The sequence below is a fragment of the Myxocyprinus asiaticus genome, chromosome 15, assembly GCF_019703515.2.
Source record: "Myxocyprinus asiaticus isolate MX2 ecotype Aquarium Trade chromosome 15, UBuf_Myxa_2, whole genome shotgun sequence".
NCBI lineage: Eukaryota > Metazoa > Chordata > Actinopteri > Cypriniformes > Catostomidae > Myxocyprinus > Myxocyprinus asiaticus.
In genome coordinates, this window is record NC_059358.1 from 35,635,556 (window position 1) to 35,654,411 (window position 18,856).

At 38.8% G+C, this 18,856-nt stretch overlaps 2 protein-coding genes across 7 annotated transcripts in view; one reads left to right on the forward strand and one right to left on the reverse strand.

Moving 5' to 3' along the window:
• Positions 1–18,856, forward strand: part of LOC127452718 (C-C chemokine receptor type 4-like) — a 218,248-nt gene that overhangs the window by 111,740 nt on the left and 87,652 nt on the right. The gene's annotated exons all lie outside the window — the stretch shown is intronic.
• LOC127452713 (triple functional domain protein-like) overlaps positions 1–18,856 on the reverse strand; it is a 226,143-nt gene that overhangs the window by 72,972 nt on the left and 134,315 nt on the right. For all 6 annotated transcript variants that reach the window (XM_051718338.1, XM_051718337.1, XM_051718336.1 and 3 more), the window contains 5 exons: positions 18,457–18,579; positions 18,010–18,201; positions 16,156–16,325; positions 13,011–13,185; positions 2,603–2,798 (listed from right to left, as the gene is read on the reverse strand). In XM_051718338.1, coding sequence (XP_051574298.1) covers positions 2,603–2,798; positions 13,011–13,185; positions 16,156–16,325; positions 18,010–18,201; positions 18,457–18,579 — 856 coding nt within the window. The remainder of the gene's footprint in view (positions 1–2,602; positions 2,799–13,010; positions 13,186–16,155; positions 16,326–18,009; positions 18,202–18,456; positions 18,580–18,856) is intronic.

Below are 18,856 nucleotides of genomic sequence, written 5' to 3' on the forward strand. Positions count from 1 at the left end.
TGATTTGAATTATGGGGACACTAGAAATGTCCTCATAAACCACATTTATAGCATAATACCATTGTAATTACCAGTTTGTAAACTAAAAAAAAAAAATTAACCACCCAAACCCACCAACACACACACACACACACACACAAACACACACACACACACACACACACACACACACACACACACATACACACACACACACACATGTTGGTGCAGCTATCATTATGAGGACTCTCCATAGACATAATGATTTTTATACTGTACGAACTATAGATTCTATCCCCTAACCCTGCCCCTAAACGTAACCCTTACAAAAAACTTTCTGCATTTTTACATTTTCAATAAAACATCATTTAGTATGTTTTTTAAGCAATTTAAATTATGGGGACACTAGAAATGTCCTCATAAACCACATTTAGAGCATAATACCCTTGTAATTACCAGTTTGTAACCAAAAAAAAGTCCTCGTAAACCACTTAAACCTGCCCCCCCCCCCCACCCCACACACACACACACACACACACACAAACATACTCACATTTGACACCTGTAGCCCAGAGTTGCATTGGGCTAAAGCTTTGTGTGTGCTCCAGCTTTGCGTTTGTATATGTGCCTTCACAGATGCCCAGTAGTGAAATGAGGATTTGTTTTGCTCTCTGCAGGCTGTGTGTGCTATGTGTGTGTGTGTGTGTTTCCAGTGATTTTACTAGGTGGTGTGAGTCTATAGGATTACAGTGCCGGGTTGGGGGGAGAGGAGGGCAGGCTGCCGTGTGTCTGCATGGGTCTACTGTGTTTGGCTTTAGAGTTTAGCATTTAGCTGTGGCCACTCCTCCTCCCTTAAGCCTGCTGTGAACTAACACACACACACACACACACACACAAACACACAAACTCATCCCTGATGCCTCACTACAGTGATCTAGTGACCGCAAAGGTTGGCTTACTAAAGCATCGCACAAACACACTCTGTTCCTCTGTGGCTCATGCAAAGATCTCAAATGTACATCAGCTCACAATAAAAGCATTCACACACATAAAGATGGCATCCACATGTTAACACACATTAAGGATCAGGTCTGCAACAGATCTGAGTGTGTGTGTCCTGAGCGTGTGTGTCCATGCACACACTGTCACCTGTACTTCAGTGATGTGCTATAAGAGTATGTCACTGTGTGCAAAAACGAGGCAATACCATGGTACAGTTGTACTTAGTAGTAGATGGTAATGAGTAATGAATGATTGCCATGTTAATGCAGAATGGAATTTAAATTGTACAGGGCGGGGCCGGGCTGTGACTACGCATGCCCTGCCCCCAATTGGGCTAATCAGCTGGGGAGAGGGATAAATGCGGTGGAACGCGGCAGTTCGGGAGAGAGAGAGCCACATGCATCTGCTATGTGTGTTTGTGTTTTGTGTCTTTTTGTTTTCATTAAACATTATTTTGATAGTTCGTCAGGTTCCCGCCTCCTCCTTTCCCATCCTTAACCTTTGTTACATTGGTGTCGAAACCCAGGAAGGAGGAGGGATGCGCTGTTGTGGAGTCCTCGCCACTGCCATCCACTCAAAGGAGCAGCCGCGGCTATCCGCCGGGGGACGGAGGGGTTGCTGCCGACTGCCTGGACACGGAGGAATGACCGCCGTCTGCGAGGGGAGGAGGGGCTCGCTGCCGGCCACATGGAGCGGTGGAGCCGCTGCCAGGGGCGGAGGAGTTCCCTACCGGCCGCCAAAATGCAGAAGGACATTCCATCTGCCAGGGGTCGGAGGACTGTTACGCGCTAGAGGGTGGAGGAGTGATCGAGGACCAGGCGATGGCGTGTCTGGGAAACCGGCGAGCAAGTTTTTTTTCCTCTCACTCCTCTCTCTCTCTGTCACTGTCGCTCCACCTTGCCCTTTCCCTCTCCTCTTTTTTGTTTTTGTTTTTCCCTCCCCTCGTCCCCCACCCCAGCCCTAGAGAGGCGGGGAAAAGCCTGCCGGCAGGCGCAGCCAGTAGGAGGGTGGGAGATGTACGTCATGCCGGGGGTTCCTGAGGAAAAAGGAGGGAGGAGTGTGACAAGGAGGAGGGCGGGGCCGGGCGTGCGTAGTTGGTCTAATCAGCCGAGGAGAAGGACAAATGCGGTGGAACGCGTATTTTGTGTTTTTTTGTTTTCATTAAATATTATTTTGATGATTCGTCCAGTTCCTGCCTCCTCCTTTCCCATCCTTAACCTTTATTACAATGTCTAAAACAAAAACATTATTTTAATGTAGTCCCATGTCCAAAGAAATATGGCATTACTTGAGTACAATGTAAAAACAATAAAAATAAAATAAAAACATAATATTACTGTGGTTCCATGTAAAAAAAAAAAAAAAAAAAAAGACAGATTTTTTTTTTTTTTTATGACATTACTGTGGTAACGTGTCCAAAAAACAAAACACTTTTTTTTTTTTTTTTTTACTAATTTGGTACCATGTCCAAAAACCACGAGTTTACTGTAGCACCACGTTCAAAAGCCATGACATTACTGTAGTACCATTTCCAAAAAAACATGCTATAACTGAGGTTCTATGTCTGGAACTATGTTTCTGTAGACCCTCTCATTCTTGTATAAAGTGCGAGTGCACTTACCTGAGGCCTGCACCTCTGTGACGTACTGCAGCAGCTCCTGTCCCTGGTGTATGACGTGGAAGGTGAGGTTGTTCATGGTGAGAGCTTTATCCGCGTGATGCTGCAGTCTCTGCTCAGCCAACGTCAGATCTTCAGTGTCAAACTCATTCATCTGCTGTAAGAGCTCCTCATTCCATGACTCCAGGTCTGAGATTACCTACACAACACATACAGGTACACACAACAACATCATGACAGCTCCAAATTGATCTAAATGAAATACAAATGATAAAACAAGACCACTCCCTTTGTCTGTGTTTAAGATACCAGTAAGCAGAAAAGGGTTGTAAACTTTGTTTATTTCCACCACTGTGTGGAAATACAAGAGCAAAACAGATTCTTCCATTGACACTCCTTGCTAATAACAGCTATTAGAGGAATAGTTCACCCAAAATGTAAAATTCATATTTTAAATCATAATTTTCATGTGGTTTAAAACCTTTATGACTTTCTTTCTTATGCAGAACACAAAGAAAGACATTTTCCATTTTTATTTCAATACGATGGCAGCTGATAGTAACTCACTTTAACCTCATGTGACCCTGTGTCCTCAAGCGCATACATTATGTTTTGTCTTCGCTATAAGCTATGCATAATTTCATTTCATTTAAACTGACTGATCTCAGTTCAGGACACTTTGGGCTGTCATTTTGGGCTTTCAGAGGCTTTGTAGGGAGTTAGGACGAAAATAAGGTGCATTTCGAACTGTTCTGAGACCAGTGCAGACAGACAGCAGACTGGAGGTTAAGTCATCCACTTAAGTGCATAAGTACAAAGTTCAGTTTCAGGCTACAGATTATGTAAATTTTATTTTAACATAGTTGGCAGCGATTGGATGATGCTGGCCATTACTTTGAATCGAAATAATAATGCTAATTTCTGACTGGTAAGATGCTGCAGCACTGGCTATCACTTGTTTGTTTGACAGTGCAAAGAGAGAACATTGAGATTGTCAAAGTAAAAAAAAAACAAAAAAAAAAACATAGTAACATAAAAGTAAAATCAAATGAATAATTAAGTCAAATAATTTTTATTTGTATAGTTTTTTATTTGTGCTCTTCCCAATACACATTGTTCTAAAGCAGCTTTACAGAAAATCAGTTATAATGTCTGTGACATCTCAAAAACATGAATAAACACTCCTGGAAACATAATAAATAATTTGATATAACCTTACTTTCTATTGATAGGTATTATTTAATATTTCACAACATAGTCCTGCTGTCCCTGTATGAGGACATCTTTTTTTGTTTTTTAGGAAAACTACCTGCTCTTCAAAAAAAAAAAAAAAAAAAAAAAATATATATATATATTATTATGGGCTACTAGTTAGAAATCAAAAAGGGAAATGGAAACTGCACACAGCAGTCACGCTCGGGTCTCAAGAGGTTAAAGCTTAAAAGTTTGTGCAGCTCATGCATCATACTCCAAGTCTTCAAAAGGCATATGATAGATTTTGGTAAGAAACAACGAGAAATTTAGGCAACTTTTGAGAAAAAAAAATTATTGATGTCCTTGTGCGTTCATGACAGTTATGAGAGAAGCTTATTCACAGTAGCTTGCACGGTCATTCGAGAACTTGTATTGTTTAGCGCTAAAAATGACGCAAATTCTCGCGGGAATACTAATGTCAGTGCATATAAAAATAAGAAAGGCATAAGAAAGAAAGTCATATGGGTTTGAATTGACATGAGTGTGAGTAAATTATGACATTTTTCAGTGAACTATTCCTTTAATGAAAAATTGGTGTACATCTTAAAATATAATGTTCTATATTTTAAGTAAGGCTGTAAACCGATTAAAATTTTTAATCAAATTAATTAAATGAAATTCAAAATGAATTGCATATATAAATATTTGCTGAGAAAGGCCTTAAATAAAAATGATTAAATGTATAATAATTAAATAATTATAAATATAAAGTAATATTATATGTATAATAATTCATATAATCAAAAAGCATTACATTATTGTGGCAGACAAATAAAACATTGATAATACAAAACAAGAAGTGGCTTTAGAAGTCAATGTTTTATTCATATCCATATTACTGAACAAGCCTATCATTGGCCTACAGATTTTTATTTGATTGTTTTTACACAAGTCCTCTTCTTGTACTGTTGCTGGTATCAAGCAAGCCTGAATGTGGCTTGTTGTCTGTACAGCTGGAGTGAGTCTGTGATTGTGTACGGAAAACATGCTGATATGGTCTTCTCACAATGCATTCCAAAAGGCAACTTCAGTACAGTAACTCCTTCTCAAAATATTCATAGAATAACCTGCATATGAAGCAGTTCACCACCATCTTTTGAACATGCAGGTAAAAGTGATTAAAGAGTTGTCCTGACAACAAAAGGGTAAAACTAGGTGCAACATGAACCAGAGATCAAGCACTTTGTCAACTGTTCAGTAGCCAAAACATGTGCAAACATCCACACTACTAACAGGGCGCCACACAAAGCACCTATTAAAGCCTGAACACCCTTGCTTGAATTACAAAATCACAAAAACACTACAGATGACAAAAAAAACAGGACTTCACACTGTAAAACTGAAAGATACTCGAGGAACCATTTGGGGTTCCTCAGATTCCCCACCAGAGAACCGCTAAGACCTATTCAGTTCCTGCAAGAACTCTAACAACTGTCAACGGTTCCTCAGTAAGCCCATCATAAAAGCAAAAAGTGTCTTTTAATTGTTCAAAACATGACATTTACCATTGGTAGAGCGACAGGTAAAGTTGAAAAGCATGATTTTAACAAATAAACCTCTGAAGTGACCTGTCAAAAGTCTAAAGCACTCACTCTGCACTGCTGTCTGCTTTACAACTCTTCGTTCCCGAATGTTCATGACCATCTTTGTCCCAGCTGTCCTGAGTTGAGGGTGAATAAGGACAGAACACAACCGCTTTCTCTGAAGTGTGAAAGGAGTGCTTGGGAAATCACACACCCACTGTTGTGCCCTGTGGCGCCCCATTGGCCTGACTGATGGAGCTAACCCGCCCTTCTCTGAGTAATACTGCTAACAGTACAACTACCTCACATATGATGTTGGAAACACATTGTACTTGTAAATCCACCGATACTGTCTGTGCATGGTTTTGGGAAACCATATCAATACTGACAGTACATGCTCCTTAAAAATAAACAAGGTCTTCACATTTTTAGCTTGTCTGACTATCAGTAAATTATCAGTGGAACGTGAGCACCCTCAAAAACTCCCCATGGAATGTGACACCCCTTGATCTGTATTGGATTATGTTGCAGAGAGAGATATCACTTCTACTACAAAAGAGCTGGCCCTTTTTGCAGACTCTGATTACTTCATATAGGGTTTCCACTGAACAAAACATTCAGCTAATATAACAGCCACCAGAGGTCAATCGCAAGGCATGACAGGCGTTCTGCAGAGGAAGTGGAGCTTGCAACTCATTTAAAATTCAACATGAAATCATGTTTACTTTAATACACTGTGGCAATTTCTCGGGGCCAGCAAAGCCTTCTCTGCTGGCCTAACATGCCAAATAAATAAATATTTTTCATCCTTTCATTCTCAATCACCTTTTTGCCTATGTATTTTTAATCACTTCCCACTCTTAATTAATCTACAAACAAATAGAGAAAAACAAAAAGTTTATCCAGTCAGAATTTATTCCTTGATGCTTACAAGCAAAGTGTGACAACCGTTTCACAAATCGCATGCCCGAATCCGAAGCAGCGCATGAGTCTGAGCTCCACCCCATCAGGCCTTCAGAATTTCTTCAGAATCCCTCAACAGTGCAAATGAATGGGCAACTAAATTCAGATTGTCAGATTCTTCAGCCAATCAGATTGATTTATTTGTTCTTGGTGGGTGTGATCTTTAGGATATGTCCCGGTCGAGGCCTTCTATGTGGCCTTGAGTGACGCAATCACGCTTTAAGTGATGTACGTAGTTCATGAGCGAAAAGCGCGAGATCTTGCTGACAAGTCGGCTGTCACTGCCACATCACCATTGAGAAAGCGATCCTTATGGATTTACAAACATGAGATGTTCTGCATGACCGTGAGATTGCTTAATTTATTAAACAGGAAAGGAGGACTGATTTTCACTTCAAGAAATCTGGTAAGTGCTTTTTGCATTGTTATAGCAACATCAGGAGTTTTCTAAATGTAAATTAGGCTGCTTGAGCATTCAGTGTCGGATCAAGTTTTGAAAAGTAGTGCTGCGTTCCATTCAACTCAGAAAGTCCTTTTCCTACTAGGAAAAGTGCAATGGAATGCATCTTGAAGTCAGAATTACAACTTGTAGGCTCATGCAGAAATTCTCTACACCGATTTCTCCGAGATGCAGGGGCATGATGTCACACAAAAATGTCGACACTCAGGGGGATATACAAAGTAAGTGATAAACATTCACTTTATTAAGTAATATCGATAAATGAGTTCGTTTCCACATTACATGATATTAAATCTTGTTTAACAGAAAAAGGTGTAAAAAACATTATAATCTCTTTTGATAATCGTACACCTGAAGCACAAATGCTAGCGCTGCAGCATTGTTTATCAGTTGGGTTGCTAGGAGACATCTCTAATGAGAGTCAAACCCCTGCTAAGCTAACGGGAGCGTTGCACTTCCGAATATCGGGGAATGGAATGCATTTATGGTCGGAGATATCAAGTAGGAATATCCCACATCCAACTTGAATGGAACGCAGCATAACCGTGTACCCTGACGAAACAAATTTATTGCAAGCAACATTTAAATCACAAATATTATTAGATAGATTTTTCCAGGTATTACAGACCTCCTTGGAAGATTCATATGAAAAATTATGATTTTTGAATGTCTGTTCGGGAGACGTTCATTTAAAAAAAACAGTCATGCTGCAGTTAAAATTAGGCTTGTTTGAGCATTAAGTGTCCTTTCAAGTTCTGGCTTTCATGCGTGGACGAGTTTTTAAAATGTCAGTTGGTATTATTAGTTAGCTGCAACATAATGTATGATGCCCAACGGCATATGGTGTCTTATTCATTGTGAAACTGTGTTTTCTTAATGGCATGAATCACACTGAAGGTGTACACTTTAAATGCACGGCCCGCCACTGTTAATACACAATCCTGATATTATTGTCAACGATTCATGACATTATGAAAGTTAAATAGATTTGGCAAATGCAGTTTTAAGTTGCCTTTTAAAACAAGGAAAACAGCCAATAGGTTTTAGTTTAGCTGTGAACCATGATTTGCTACATGCAATTGCTAGTTAGAAGTATGTGTTATTACACTGGGGACACTGAACAAAATAGTGGACTCACTCAGAAGTACAAGATGCGTTATCAACATTTTAGTCTGTTTTCCTTGAGATAAATACTATTAATTTAAAATGTGCACATCTGCGGAGACTATTTAACACAAGACAGAGCATTTGTATTATAATGAATGGGAGAAATTGGAACAATATGGCAAATGTAGAAAAGGAAGTCCCCCTTACAGGTAAAAATCACCTTTTAGAATCAGACATCGCCTGTCAGTCAACTTTAGAACGCACATGCGGATTAGCTGGACCAGCCTGTCAAATAGTGTTTTTTAGCATGATCTGAGCTAAAAAAGCACATATTTTATTTACTGTTGTCAGATTTTACTACTGATTTGAAATGTTCTTTGATCGTAATCTTGATCAACTGTTTAGGAGATTTTGGTCTTTTCCCATTCAAGTAGATAGGAGCTGCACTTTCACGCCGCTTGTATCCAAAGAAAATAGCTGCCTGGAAGCGTTCCCAAGATGACCTACGGACTGACTTGCCTTTAAAGGGACTTTATCTGTTAAAGGTTCATTTTGACAACTTTTAGGAGTACAATGGCATATTGATGACAAACTAGGATTCTGTTCCAAAACCTAGCAGCTGCCTTGCTGTTTCCTGCCGACATAGGCAGCTGTCCTCAATGGCAGCATCCTAACTGAACTGGAGCCTCAAAAGAGAGTGATTTGGAACACTGTACATAGACAGCCACTTTAGGCATCATTCAAATAGCGCTCCTCACGCGCAGCACAGAGGAGACTTGACTCACAACTGATTTCAATATAGGTGACGCGAGAGCAATGACGCAATACTCTTAATACGCATAAATAAACATAAAACATATTTTGGGTAAAATAGTTTTTATAGTTTAGATTATTTGAAACTATTTTAACCAATACTTTACAGTACTGAATGGATTATACGTACATTTAAAATCAAAATTTATCTCGCTTCATAAACACCCTTGGATTTATTTTTCCACCGAGCTTATCACAAGGCATTCTGGGAAAGCCTAAACAGGGAAGGATACATATGATGCTTTTTTCTATATCTTAGGAGGGAGCATAATTAAGATACCTTTTCAAACAGCCTTCGTATCAGGAGCGTGCCAGTGATCTTAAAATGCTGCCTCCGGAGACAGCTCACTAGGATTTGGAACAGACCCATGGGCCAAAAGCACAAATCTCCAATTTTGATTTCATGGGGCTTTTAAGGGCTTTAGTACCAGTCCTCAAGAACTGTGAACATGAACTTGATTTGGCAAGGCTGTTGGTTTCTTAAACACCCTTTTGACAAAAGTATGACTCATATTCACACATCCAGAGTCACAACCCTCTGTGACTCATTACACAGACTGCATCTCTCAGATTAAATCAATTGTTGTCATCTTTTAGCCCCTGGTTCTTTTGAACAGATCAAGGACATATAAGAAAGATAGAAGAGACAACACATGGGACGTATCCTTCTACCTGTGATGAACAACCTGTTCACTTTAAAGTCAGTGTAACACTGGAGAAACTATTGGCTATGAGAGATCTGAGTGAAAGCTACAAGCTCAGTCTCAAAGCCTTGAGCCAATGGATTAGTCACCATCTAAATAGAGATCTAGACTCAAGTTTGAGAAGAGCGTGTTCATTAAACTCGTTGAACACTAGTGCCCGACCGATATATCGGCCGGGCACGATATTATCGGCCAATATTAGCCTTTCACCGATATATCGGTATCGGCGTATATTTTACCGATATGCGCCGATATGAAAACCTTTTTTCAGAACATATAATGCAGAAAACAATGCTTTAGAATTGGTGTCATAGCGTAGTTTGTCCAGCAGAGTGCACTCCAACTCCATTGTTTACAGAGCTGACTCTGAGCTGACGGTGGCTCTGCAGACAGGGCGGAGTTAAGCGGTGTCTCGGTAAGTTAACTAGTTTGTGAAATACATACTGGAAACTTAATAAACAATGACCCCATCATTTTCCCTTTTCAATATAACTAATATAACATTAACCCTGTCCCTGACAACCATGTCACTCATGTTTATCACATCTGTTTGCTGTTAGCCAGCTATAGTTTGTCAGTGCAGTCTGTAATGTAGCAGATTGAAAGGTAATCATCAGAGCATCTTTTTGCAGCTCAGCAGACAATGGTGCGGTGGTGGATTGTGTCTGATGAGTGTTAATTTCATGCTATGTTGTTATGTAGATGGTGAGACACAATGCTGGAAAGTAAAATAAACAACGTCCGTCTTGTACTCTCCATGACAACGAGCTTATAGCTAACTAGCTAATCACGTAGCTACTTTCAGTAACTATGTTTCCATCCAAGGATTTTTGGCGAAAATGTTTTAGCGCATCAAAATAAAGATGATGGAAACGCAAATTATCGCTAAAATTTCACAGGTGTCGACATAATATTTTTCTGTTTAATTCTAGCGCGTAAACTCTATGTCGATACGTAAAATGTCACGAAAAACTGGTTTGGAAACACTTTTTGTCGAGAAAATTGACATTAATGCAAAAATGTAGTGTCCCATAACAGAATTTACCCCAATCGTTAGCCTGTGTTAATCATGACGACAAGGTATAGGATCCTTGAAAGCCAATTTATTGTACGTGATTATGGATTGATCTGAACGGCATAAAGATCCAATCACTGCAAACATGACACTTCCAGGAGTGCCAACACAAATATCTCATATCATGCACATCGACAAGTGCACGGAGAACAAATGAATGGCCACTGTTTGTGATTAATTTCATTGCGGTAGACATCCGTTTATTTATTAAAGTTACTTTTACACACCATTCAAAATAATAGACGGCAGTCACGGGATTAGCCCACAATACAAAAAAACATATCATTTCTGTGCACAAAGATGTTTTAAATTAAAAATAAATACACAATACTAGAAGAAAAGCTTCAGTGTGCTTTTTTGGAACATTAACATACAGCCCAATTCTATAAAATTATTGTATATACTTTTGAAAAAATGCTGGCAAAATTCCCTGTATTAAATTAAATAAATTACCAAACGAAAAAAATATATGCCTTTTTCTTTACACAAACTTAAATTAGCCGTACCCTGTTCTGTAGACGAATAAAGTCGGCTGAATGACACTTTCTACACTTCAAGACTATAAACTATCAGAACTATTTGTCCAATGAGTTCACTTTCAGAAAACCAGCTTTTAAACATTTTAAAACTTTTAAATATTTTAAATCTAACCCTCTTTACCTCGGATTGCATTTGCTGAGCTTCTTCAGAAAATGTAAATAGCATTATGACGCTAAAATTAATTTGAGATGATAATCAAGTTCAGTTGGTCGTTAAAAGTTGCTGTACAAATATGCGGGACATAATGCAGTTGTGATGGCGATGCTTTAGATTAGATGATTGCTCAAAATAGCCTACTGAATATCAGGAATGTATCATATGTAAACCCTGATATTACATTGCATCAGTTTTTCTTTAATAGCTGTACACACAGCATATACACATCAATGGATGGTCCTTATTCTAAGACCGGAACCGGTGGCAACCTGCGATAGGCGCAACATCAGGACCAGTATTACAGTCCTATCAGAAGGGGAACTGCTCCCTTTTGATTGCAATTCCTCCTCTTATGATTGCTTTTATTTGTGAAATTAAAATGACAGTAAGCTGGCTAATTTCAATGAATTGTCTCAATACTTTCCCCATTTTACCAAAACTTCGGAGGTAAAAAATTAGGGACATCTGTTTATTAGCGATAAACACACATTTCTGTATAGAAACAGCTTAAGGGCAGATTTCTTTTGCGATAAACCAAAACTTATGTGACAAAGTGTTTTTTTAGGCATGACGTCATCACGCACACCATTTTTATCGATAAAAGGCCATTTGAATGGAAACAGGCAGAAGATGGCAAATTTCGCAAAAAAATCTTTACGCATTTTCACTTTTTTGATAACAAAATAGCGTGAAAAGTGGATGGAAACTAGGCTATTGTTGTCAGCTGAGTGGAAGCTAATGAGTGAACATGTATTCACCAAACTGTTTTGTTCAGGATTCACAGTTTGTTACCCCCTTCAACCGAACAATTCCAGTCATTGCATTTATAAAATGTAATATTTAAAAGTCTGGTTTTCCACCGTTGAAAGTTTCCCCTGAACTTGTATAGCAGAATACAGTGTAACACCACTGCTTATCTGTTTATCTTGACTCGGCAGTATTAATATAGTCAGCATTTGACTGATACTAAACAGTACTACTGATGTTCATTTAGCTATATATTGTATTTTTATTTATTCTTTATTTAAATGGTCAGCATTTGACTGATACTAAACAGTACTGATGTTTATTTAGCTATTTATTGTATTTTTATTTATTCTTTATTTTAATGGTCAGTATTTGACTGATACTAAACAGTACTGAAGTTTATTAAGCTATTTATTGTATTTTTATTTATTCTTTATTTTCTCAGTGTTCACTTCTAGAATTTGTTGACAATGTATAATAATAACGTCAAATATTCTTTGATAAAAATATTTGTTTAAGAAATCAGCCTTCTGAGTACCTTTGCATAGTCATATTGGTGCAAAATCTGTGAAAAATCCACATAGAAAAGGTCTGTTTTTATTCCAGCTCAAAAATTAAATATATCGGCCACCATATCGGTAATCTGTGAATTTTCCCTCTCTAAAATCGGTATCAGTCTCAAAAATCCCATATTGGTCGGGCTCTATAGAACACAAATACAAAGTTGTGTATGTGCTGGGAATTTCATGTGACAATTCCTCCAGCATTCCTACAGAACCCTTTATTTGTAATATTTTGTGGTGTTTGCTAAGGCACGATTATTTTTCATACTTTGGGTTTAGGGATTTGAACACCTAGTTTTAGGTGTTAAACTACAAAATAAATGAAAAATATAAATGTGAAGACAAACTATGAATGCTGGCAACACCTTTAAATTTGAAGGTTATTTCGGACTGATGTAGTCTGAATACTTGGGTAGTTTGAAAAGGATGGATGGATAGAAAGGAAAAATGACAGATAGACAGACAGACAGACAGACAGATAGATAGACAGACAGATGTGTACTCACATCAATGGCATCTCGTTCAAAGATCCTGAGCTGGAGGAAGAGCTCTAGTTTGATCTTGCGTTCCTTAAACAGTTCCTCCATCTGAGCCTGAGCCTCGTCCAGCTGCTGCAGCATGCTCTCGATGTGAGCCATAGAGCTGTTATGAGGAGTCTTATTGCTGGAGATTGCCGAGTCTCTGCCATTAGAAAGAATAGACAAAAGTGTGAGTGAGTATGAGAGACATCATTTGCAGCAGAATGTTGTTTACATACACAATAAAATTATTATGGAGCGAGACTAGAGTTAACTTAGTCTCTGCAGGTTAGGGGATGAGTTAAGTGTTGTGTGAGTGACTGTAGTAGCGTGTATGTGTGCATAAAAATGGATGGTATCAATTTGTGCTCTAAAATTGTTTTGGGACCTGAAGAGAGTAGAATTAGTACATTTAAATAGATGTATTGCACACATCTGTGTGTGTATTGGTCTGGAGTTTCTCATTACTACAGACTGTGTAGTCCCTGTAGACACAGAAACTGAATATTAGAAGTGACAGAGAGAGTGAGAATGTGAGCAGTGGAGGTGCTGAGAGACATTATAGAATTTGTTTGTTTGTCAGCAACATTGCTTATACCAATGGCGTGAGTGTAGGGCAGAACTTCTGTATGTTTGTTCAACCAATTGTTGGGTTTCCATATGAATTTTGAATTTGCACTTAAAGCCAGAATGGAAAGCTTTTTGCACATAAACTCCCAGAGGTGGATTTTCTAGCATTTTTCATTAGTTAAAATGCACATTAAGTTGATGGAAACCATTTAGGTGATGGTGTTTTGACCATTTGTGCACATGTTGTGGGTGTGCATTAGCTTGTTGTGACTGGCCCACTAAAAGGTCCGACCTTGGCTAACAATTCTTCAAACATAGCCCTTGACATTCGGAAGTGTTTAACCCACAGCAAGTCATTAAAGTGGGTCCTCACAATCCTCCAGAACATTTTTCTGAGAAGGCGTTCCCAGGTATACAAAGACTGGCAGCGTATGGGCATAGCAGTCATCACAGCCCTTATTATATTAAGATATTACACTCATTCTGTGGTGTCTCCAGGCAGCATTTAATAAAACAAGGTACAATTGCTCAATACTGCAAATACCACTCTTGTTGAAGCAAGGAAGTCATTCAGCTGCTCTGTCATGACAAGAAGGGCTCCCTAAGATAATGCTCATGACAAAGTGGATAGAAACATGCAATGATTCCCATTTTCTTTGGTTGAATTTTTAGAATTGCACTTAAATGCAAAAAAATTGGATGGAAACCCAGCGAACAGCAGACAAGGGTAGTGTTAAAAAATAAAATAAAAATCATTATCTTGGCTTGACAAAGCCAAAATACTGTTATTCTACAAAGATTCTTTAGGGATTTTTCAAAATCCCTATACCAAGACCAAAATTTCTATCAATAACTCCTCACAGAGCTTTCAAATTACATCCACCAAACTCAGCACGGACCTTCAGACTGTTCCAGAATAGTGTGTTTTCCATTTTCTAACTGAACAGACTTACGGTTTTCGCACAGTGGACAATCAAAAATCAGAAACATCCCATAGTTTTAAATTAAAGGAACATTCAAATGGGCCACCAAAATGCTCATTAATTAGAAAAATATCTCAGCTCAGTTGGTCCTTAAAATGCAAGTGGATGGTGATCTGATTTTTGAAGCTCCAAAAATCACAGAAAGTCTGCATAAGCGTCATCGATACGACTCCACCGGTTAAATAAATGCCTTCTAAAGCGACATGATTGCTTTGGTGCAAAAAATATCAATATTTAAGTACTTTTTAACACTAAATCAATGCTTCCGGTAAGCTTTATGAGAGGGTAGAGATCACACGGTCTCTCGTGTGACGTGTTACCACTGCCATGATACGGACGTAATTTCATGTTATTCTCTCAGTTAAGACGTCCAGGATGAGCACACAAATGCACCATTGTGAGTAAAGAAACAGATAAAAACTAAAAACTAAACCAAAACCAACAAAGCTTCTGTACAGCGTTCCTCCTTCACACTTGAAAACAGCGCTGCTCTTCTGGGTGGGTTGCACCTGAGTCAGTTCTTGCGTGTTTCAAATGCCAATGCGATTACATCACACGCTCGTACCACTCCTGTCCAAAAGCATTATTTAGAGTTCAAAAAAAGTTCTTAAATATTGATCTTTTTCACACCAAAAGCGATTGTGTCGCTTTAGAAGTCATTAATTTAACTGCTGGATTTGTATGGATGACATTTATGCTGACTGTCTGTGATTTGTGGAGCTTAAAAAATCAGATCACCACCCACCTGCATTTTAAGGACTTACTGAGCTAAGATATTTTATTAAAATGTGTTCTAGTGAAGAAAGAAAGTCATACACACTTGGGATATCATGAGGGTGAGTAAATAATGAGAGAATTTTCATATTTGGGTGAACTATACCTTTAAGTTGCTCTAAAAACTTGTTTTTTAACAAGTCTATCTGTTTTAGTTGTCTGTTTCTGAAAGGTTCTTTTACCTGTAAGGTGGGACATCCTTTCTACTTCTGTTGACTGTTGAGCATTCCAATTTCCCCCATTCATTTTAATAGAAGTGGCCCATCTCTGCTAAATAGTCTCTGGTTGCTCTCTCTCTCTCGACCCCACAAGTAAAACAGCTTCCCATCGGGGCTCAATAATCTCACAAACAGGTGCCAAGAGGTGGCGGTATGGCATTTGTGCAGTGAGAGTGTACAACAGACCTCAATTGAATGTGCCCACCATTAAAATTGATGTGCATATGTATTTGCTTGTGTGTGTGTGTAGTTTACGAGGACAATTGTTTTAGGTTACAAACTGGTAATTACAAAGCTATTATGCTATAAATGTGGTTTATGAGGACATTTCTAGTGTCCCCATAATTTAAATCACTTAAAAAACACACTAAACAATGTTTTATTGAAAATGTAAAAATGCTGAAAGTTTTTTGTGAGGGTTAGGTTTAGGGGTAGGGTTAAGGAATAGAATCTACAGTTCGTACAGTATAAAAATCATTATGTCTCATAAGGATAGCCGCACCAACATGTGTGTCTGTTAGCATTCTCATGACCACAAGCATCATGACTTTCCACTGAAATTAAGCACTCTGAATGACTGACCAGTACCTGAGCTGCTGGATAAGATCCTCCCCTTCTTTTATGACGTTGACAGTGACCTGTAGGGTGGTTTGCTGCTGCTGACCGAAGCGTTTGATGAGCTCCTGCACGGCCTCCACTGACTCAGCATAAACATCATCCAAAAGCTCCTTCTGAAGCTCCTCCAACCACGTCCACAGCTGCAGAAGAATGACATAATCACCAGCCAATCAGATTACAGACTTGACCATTTTTGAACCAATCAGTGAACTACTTAGATTTTCATTTTGCGTTAGATTTACATTTTGTAGAATTAACAAAATCAGATTTTCAATGAATTTGATTACAATCTAGAAGTCCACTGACTGCACAGGGTGCATGTTAGACAAATTATTTCAAACATTTGTGCTAATTACACATACAGTGGCCCCCAAAAATCTTTTTTTCATCACATTACCTATGGACATGTTCCACTAATGATTGACAACCAAAAGGTTCCATGTACTTTGTCTTAATTTTGAACAGTATATATATATTGTTTTATCATTTAAAGGTGCACTCAGCATTCTTTTCCCCATTAAAAAAAGTTTTACTCCTAAAGAAATGAAGTGTAATTTTGAAACGTATAAAATCATGATCACTCACATGAGATGAAGACTTCAGTCATATCAGTAACCTTATAAAATCTGTTTTATTCAACATGGGGAGGGGCGCCCTCATGGGGGCTGCCATTTTAGAATCACATGACCAGCTGAATACTACTCACTTAATCTAGTAACCGTCTTGTTATTGGACACTTTGACTCATGGATTAAATTAATCATGACCGACTGTGATTAGTGAATTTCAACAGTGGCATCTATAACTGAAAACTATTGATTTTTAATGATGCACCATCCACACCACTAGATGTCACTGTAAGTCCAAGATGACACGAGCAAAAAGTTACTGAGTGCACCTATAAAACTGAACAAACTTCTTTTTTCTGAAATGTTCTGCTTGAAAAAGAGTGCTTGTGCTATCTTTCTTTAAAATAAATGCAAATTGGTTTTATCATTTGTTTTTTTTATCTGATGCACTGACATTTTGACATTTACATTTATAAGTCTACTTTTTGGGACCACTGTATAAAAATGCAGAAACATAACATGGCAAACAGGCAGATGGACTTCGACTGCCATCAAACTCCTGGTGCTGTTATTACTTGTGTGGGCTCACAGGATTAGCCATCTGCCTATTTGGGCATGTCAAATATGGTCTTTTCTGCCATGGCCCCGTTCCACACCTCCCCATTGTCTTTTTCCACCTCCACCTTTCTCTACTTGTCTCTTTCTTCACAAACTCAAGCCTTTAACCCCTTTTTCAAAACTTAGCCTTTATAAAACACACTCTTAGAAACAGAGATGTCTGTGTAACCCAGCCTGACTCTGATAGCAGATGGCAAACATTGCGCCATATGGAGACATTAAAGAGAGCATTGTTTGCTTGCATTAAGCATGGCATGAATCCTGTACACATTGTCTACTCATTATCATTCACTGTTTAAGGAATGTAGATGGACCAGGATGAGTGAGTTCTGAATTTAAAAGCACATGAATGGTAAATATCTGAGGGCCCCAAAACGTTAATGGCTAATATGTCCAGTAAGAAGCACAGTATCATGTGAAAATGGCAGCTAGACAACTGGCAACTAGATCATTTACTTATTCATTTTAGGCCTTTTGACACTTTTCATTGACAGAGGCAGTAGAAAGGGGACAGAAAATTATTGGGCAGAGAGAAAGGGTATTTTAAGGCAAAATGCAAGCCAGAATCGAACCTGCATCATTTGCATGAGCACCCCAGGTCAACACTTCTGGAGCACATGTGCTAACCACAGTCTTACCTCTTTGCTGTGAGAGTGGAAGGCCACTGACATGTCGAGCAGGACTTTGCGTTGCTCAACTCGTCTAACGAAGTCCTGGATGCGGTCCTCCAGCTGGTGGGCGGCCTGGTAGATCTCCTCAGGGTCACACTCGCCCGTCTGTGCTAGCTGCTCTGCCGCCTCCAGGAGTTTGTCAGCGTTGGTGTAGGTGTTCTGAGAGAAATGCAAAAATAGTGTGGTCATATGCCCGTGTTAGTTAACAAATAGAGGAGTGCAGTCAAGTGGAGTAAAGAGTAAGTTCAGGGAACAGTTCACCTAAAAAATTTAAACATGGAAGAAATAAAAAGACAGCATTTGCCAAATTCCTCAGCTTGACTGGCTAGTTTTGACTGTGGCTAGTGGACAGTATATAGACAGATGGGCAGAGCCAAAGTGATGCCAAGTAGCCAAGTGACTCTTCCACCTTACCTGAGCCACTTCTTCAAAGTCCTCATGCCGTTTCTGCAGTGCTCGAGCCCTGTGCAGAGACTTCCCCACCCCTGTGTGCTTACTGAGGAATGCCTCACCATGATTCTCAATCCAATCTAGAACCTGCACGAGAAGACATTCACAAACCATATAACACCAAGAGAAGAACAAGACCAAAGAAACTTTACCTAGGATCCTAAAAAAAACAACACGAGACATGTAAGCTGAGGTTTGTGTGTAAATGCAGAGGTGAAAATATAACTGTTAGGAAATGAAACATGTATTGTTACTCCGTGTAAGCTATAATAAATTAATATGACATCTCCTTTCAGGTTTCACACACCTTCTGACCCATTTTGAATTTCTATGACTTTACATGTGATTTGTAATCTGACAGCGT